Source organism: Tachyglossus aculeatus, unplaced genomic scaffold (genome assembly GCF_015852505.1).
Source record: "Tachyglossus aculeatus isolate mTacAcu1 unplaced genomic scaffold, mTacAcu1.pri SUPER_34, whole genome shotgun sequence".
In the NCBI taxonomy this organism is placed as follows: Eukaryota; Metazoa; Chordata; class Mammalia; order Monotremata; family Tachyglossidae; genus Tachyglossus; species Tachyglossus aculeatus.
In genome coordinates, this window is record NW_024044839.1 from 959102 (window position 1) to 964897 (window position 5796).

Below are 5796 nucleotides of genomic sequence, written 5' to 3' on the forward strand. Positions count from 1 at the left end.
TCGCTACAGCTTGGATTGGCACTCCCCTTCCCCAGGCTCGCAGGGGACCAATCCCCAGGGGCAACAACGGGCAGTGCCCATCGCAGCAGCGCCCCGGCCCTGAGCACTCAGTCTCCATAGTAACACACACCATTCGCAAGCAGTGACACCTGTATTGCAGGTAACGTTGCAAATAGAGAGCTGGCCCCTCGTCCTCTCTCCAACAGGGCACGGCCCTGCCTTCCATCCCTGGGACCAACCGGCAAATGCCTCTCCCGTGCACAGCCGGGATGGGCACCGCGAGGGGTCTTCACAGGGGGTGCACCCTGGCCCCAGCGGCCGCCTGCGAGAGATAGAAGGTGGCAGTGCCCTCGTAGTGCTCCTGTAGGAGAGAAAAAGTCTCAGGAGAGGCACAGGTGCAGGACCCACCCTGGACCCCTCACCCCCAGCATACCCCTCACCTGGATATGCTGCATGGCGCGGGGGGCCGCGTCGGCTGGCAGGAGGGTGACCGTGCAGCCCCCAAACCCGCCACCGGTCATGCGGCTGCCATACACGCCGGGCACGGCCAGGGCCAGAGCCACCAGCTGGTCCAGTTCCGGGCAGCTCACCTCATAGTCGTCCCTGCAGGAGGACCCAAGGAGGAGTAGGGAGGTGGACAAGGGCCACTCTACTGGCCCCCAAGCTCCTCTGATGCCCACTCCTCTCCCTGGGAGCCGGGCTGGATCCCAGATCCTCCCATGGGCCCCCCCAGCCACCTCCACCAGGCTAGACCTAAGTCCTTCCCTGTCCCCGTACCCCTTCTGCCCACGCCCCCGGCCTTACCGGAGGGAGTTGTGGCTTTCCACCATGAGGCGGCCAAAGGTGGCATAGTCCCCAGCACCCAACGCCGTCGCAGCCTGGGCCGTGCGCCCGATCTCCCCGACGACGTGCCGAGCCCGCCGGAACTCCACCTCGCTCAGCAGCCCCTTCCCGGCTGGGGACCAGGTGGTATCAGAGGGAAGCCCAGACCCCGGCTCCCCATCGCTGCCCATCCCTCGGTGCCCATCTACCCTCGAGCTGTTCGGAGGAAAGATCCCGCAGGCTCTCCTTGCCCAGAGCCCTGGCGGCCTGCTCGCACTGGCGCCGGCGGACCGGGTACTCGCTGGAACCCAACGCGTGGCGCACGTTGGAATTGGTGATGAGTACTGCTAGATTCGGGTCAGACATGGGCACCGGGCGGGCCTCCAGGGTCCTGCGGAGAGGGGAAGGCGGCGCTCAGTGCTGAGGCCGGCCGGTCTCTTGCACGCCGCTACGCCTTCCTGCTCCCCCACCACGCAGGGGCCATGGAGAGGCTGCCCTCGGGGTCCGGTTTGAGGCCGCACCGGGGGCAGAACCGAGTGAGGGAATGGAGCCCAGAGGGCTGGGGGGCTGGGCAGAGGGAGGGGGACCCCGGACCTGCAGTCGATGAGCAGCGCGTGGTCCTCCTGCCCAAGCACGGAGATGAGCTGGTCCATGATGCCACAGGGCACCCCCGCGAAGCTGTGCTCCGCCCGCTGGCACACCTGTGCCCGGGCCACCACTGGCCCAGAGTCTACAGCACAGGGACGGGGAACGCTGCAGGCAGGCCTGGGGGCCGGAGTGCGGGGAGCGGGGACCCACCCCGGGGGGAAGAGGGAGCCCCACGGGGGAGGAGAGGGCCGGAATAGCCCCAGAGGGTGTCCGAGGGAGACAGGTCGGGGAGGTGCCTGTCCTGGGGGCAGGGGTGCCGTACCTGGGCAGAGCTGCTGCAGGAAAGTGTAGGTCGCCACTTCGAGGGCTGCTGAGCTGGAGAGACCCCCACCCAGGGGCACGGAGCTGGCGACCACCGCGTTGAACCCGGGGAGGGGGCCGGCTGCAAGGGGGAGGAGGCAAGAAGAAGAAGCTGAGTGGTCCTGGCCCGGTCCAGCCTCCCGGGGCCCGGCACGCCCCGTCCCCTGCCCGGACCTGGGTAGTGCTGGATCACCCCCTTGATGTAGTTGGCCCAGTGGGGCTTTCCGGGCTCCAGGGGCCGCTCGGCCGTCGGCATGGGGAAGCTTAGGCTTCGGGGCTCATCGGTGGCCGGCGAGATGGTCCGCAGGGAGACTAGCCCGTCCTCCCGGGGGCTGCCCACCAGCACTGTCACCAGCTGCAGGGCCTGTGGGAGCGGGCCGGGCCATCATGCGGAGGGACCGGACCGGGCCGCCGGCTGACCAGGGCCGCCTCCGCCGTGGACTCTGCCCCACTGCTATCGGACCGGGGGGGCGGGGGACGCCGGGGCCCCTCTGTTCCCGACGAGGTGATTCATTCATTCAATCGTATTTATTGAGTGCTTACTGTGTGCACAGCACTGTACTAAGCGCTTGGGAAGTACAAGTTGGCAACATATAGAGACGGTTCCTACCCAACAGTGGGCTCACAGTCTAGAAGGGGGAGACAGAGAACAAAACAAAACGTATTAACAAAATAATATAAATAGAATATGTACAAGTAAAATAGAGTAATAAATCCGTACAAACATATATACAGGTGCTGTGGGGAAGGGAAGGAGGGGTGGGGGCCCCCCGCGGGGGAGGGGGAAGGGTCTCTACCGTCCCGACCCTGCAGGAGGGTTCGGGCCCCAATAATAATAACGGTATTTGTTAAGTGTTTACTATGTGCCAAGCACTGTTCTAAGCGCTGCGGGGATACAAGGTGATCAGGTTGTCCCACGGGGGGCTCACAGTCTTAATCCCCATTTTACAGATGAGCTGAAGCAAAGAGAAGCAAAATGACTTGCCCAGGGTCAATCAATCAATTGTATTTATTGAGCGCTGATTGTGTGCAGAGCACTGTACTAAGCGCTTGGGAAGTACAAGCTGGCAACATATAGAGACGGTCCCTAACCAAGCGGTCACAGAGGAGCCGGAATCAAGGCCCTATTGAGAGCTCACCTCCTCCAGGAGGCCTTCCCAGACTGAGCCCCTTCCTTCCTCTCCCCCTCGTCCCCCTCTCCATCCCCCCATCTTACCTCCTTCCCTTCCCCACAGCACCTGTATATATGTATTTATGTTTGTACATATTTATTACTCTATTTATTTTACTTGTACATATCTATTCTATTAACTTTATTTTGTTAGTACGTTTGGTTTTGTTCTCTGTCTCCCCCTTCTAGACTGTGAGCCCACTGTTGGGTAGGGACTGTCTCTATAGGTTGCCAACTTGTACCTCCCAAGCGCTTAGTCCAGTGCTCTGCACACAGTAAGCGCTCAATAAATACGACTGATTGATTGATTGATTGATTAGAACCCACGACCTAAGTCACGCTGCTTCCCGGCCTCGGGCCCCTTACTGGTAGGGAGCCCGGGCAGCCCCCACTGCGAAGGGGCGGGGAGGGGGGGGCAATGCCCCCATCCCCCCCACCACGGGCCAGGGGTTCAGGGACCCCCCCCCCCCCAAAGATCCCAAAGCGTTGGAGGGACCGGCTCCAACCTCCCCTCTCCCTACGGGGGGCCTCACCATGGGCAGCACCAGGCCCTGGTTGTAGTCCGTGTGCTCCCCGATCAGGTTGACCCTGCCCGGTGCGGAGGCTGCCAGCCGGGGTTGGTGCCCGAATTGGTCCCGGAAGGCCCGGCGGGCCGCCTCCAGCAGCTCCCCGACCTCCGGGGCCCGCGGGGTGGCCATGGGCACACACTGGCCCAAAGCTCGCCGGGCACTGCCCACTCCACCGCCTGCCCAGCCTGCCAGGCCGCTCTGCGGCCCGGGCACGTGCCTGTGGCGCAACGTTGTGCGGGTGGTGCAACGTGGCACCACCCCTCTGCCCGCCCCCCAGGGGGATGGTCCAGCCCCTCGCCCGCCCCTCCGCCCTCTTCTAGCCTGTCAGCCCGCTGTTGCGCTTAGTACTGCGCACAGTAAGCGCTCAATAAATACGATTGAATGAATGAATGTTGGGGAGGGACCGTCTCTCTATGTTGCCAACTTCCTGGACTTCCCAAGCGCTTGGTCCAGTGCTCTGCACACAGGAAGCGCTCAATAAATACGATTGAATGAATCATCATCATCAATCGTATTTATTGAGCGCTTACTCTGTGCAGAGCACTTGGGAAGTACAAATTGGCAACATCTAGAGACGGTCCCTACCCAACAGTGGGCTCACAGTCTAAAAGACTAAAAGACTGTCTAAAAGACTGTGAATGAATGGATCCATCTACTGGCCCGCCCTTAGGTGGGCCGGTCCTGCCGTCATTCATTCATTCGATCGTATTTATTGAGCGCTTACTGTGTGCAGGGCACTGGACTGAGCGCTTGGGAAGTACAAGTTGGAAGCATATAGAGACGGTCCCTACCCAACAACGAGCTCACGGTCTAGAGGGGGAGACAATCAATCAATCAATCGTATTTATTGAGCGCTTACTATCTGCAGAGCACTGTACTAAGCGCTTGGGAAGTACAAATTGGCAACACATAGAGACAGTCCCTACCCAACAGTGGGCTCACAGTCTGAAAGGGGGAGACAGAGAACAAAACCAAACATACTAACAAAATAAAATAAATAGAATAGATATTAATACAAATAGATAAAACAATAAATTACAGATAGATACACAGGTGCTGTGGGGAGTCATTCAGTCAATCGTATTTATTGAGCGCTTACTGTGTGCAGGGCACTGTACTAAGTGCTTGGGAAGAACAAGTTGGAAGCATAGAGAGACGGTCCCTTTTCATCCCCGCTTTCCAGACGAGGGAGCGACCTCCTCTCCCGCCCCTCTCTGGGACTGCCGACTTGTACTTCCCAAGCGCTTAGTACAGTGCTCTGCACACAGTAAGCGCTCAATAAATACGATTGATTGATTGATTGGGACGTTCCATCTGAGCCACCACGCCCCCCCCCCGCACCGCCCACAAAGTGGGACGTTCCATCCATCAACTCGCCCCTCTCTGGGACGTTCCATTCGCACCGCTTCGTCCCTATGGGGGGCGCTTCATCTTCACGTCCCCCCCCCCCGGCCTCCCCCAAAGTGGCACATCCCATCCATCAACTCAATCAATCAATCAATCGTATTTATTGAGCGCTTACTGTGTGCAGAGCACTGGACTAAGCGCTTGGGAAGTCCAAGTTGGCAACCTATAGAGACGGTCCCTACCCAACAGTGGGTTCACAGTCTAGAAAGGGGAGACAGAGAACAAGACAAAACATATTAACAAAATAAAATAAATAGAATAGATATGTACAAGTAAAATAAATAAATAAATAGAGTAATAAATACGTATTCGCCCCTCTCTGGGACGTTCCATCCGCACCGCTTCGTCCCCATGGGGGGCGCTTCATCCTCGAGCCCCCCCGCCTCCCACAAATTGGGATGTCCCATCCATCAACTCGCTCCTCTCTGGGACGTTCCATCTTCACTGCTTCGTCCTTATGGGGGGCGCTTCATCCTCGCACCTCCTCCCCCCCGCGCCGCCCACAAAGTGGGATGTCCCATCCATCTACTCGCCCCTCTCTGGGACGTTCCATCCGCACCGCTTCGTCCCTAAAGGGGGCGCTTCATCCTCGCCTCCCCCCCCCCCCGGCCGCCCACAAAGTGGAACGTCCCATCCCATCAACTCGCCCCTCTTTGGGACGTTCCATCCGCACCGCTTCGTCCCTATGGGGGGGGGGGGGGGCGCTTCATTCATTCATTCAATCAATCGTATTTATTGAGCGCTTACTGTGTGCAGAGCACTGTACTAAGCGCTTGGGAAGTACAAGTTGGGAACATATAGAGACAGTCCCTACCCAACGGTGGGCTTACAGTCTAAAAGGGGGAGACAGAGAACAAAACCAAACATACTAACACACCT

General features: G+C 59.3%; 1 protein-coding gene across 2 annotated transcripts; it reads right to left on the reverse strand.

Annotated features, from left to right (window-relative positions):
- Positions 1–132: 132 nt before the first annotated feature.
- Positions 133–5413, reverse strand: GALK1 (galactokinase 1). Of its 2 annotated transcripts, XM_038741986.1 has the most exons (8): positions 3475–3670; positions 1945–2134; positions 1733–1852; positions 1417–1552; positions 1032–1213; positions 805–955; positions 441–603; positions 133–361 (listed from the first exon to the last, which is right to left on the reverse strand). In XM_038741986.1, exons 1-8 carry the CDS (start codon positions 3637–3639, stop codon positions 290–292), a joined length of 1179 nt encoding a protein of 392 aa, XP_038597914.1. In that variant the 5' UTR covers positions 3640–3670; the 3' UTR covers positions 133–289. The 2 variants fall into 2 exon arrangements, with proteins under 2 accessions (XP_038597914.1, XP_038597915.1); XM_038741987.1 differs by lacking the exons at positions 1945–2134; positions 3475–3670 and adding an exon at positions 5227–5413.
- Between the last annotated feature and the right edge of the window lie 383 nt (positions 5414–5796).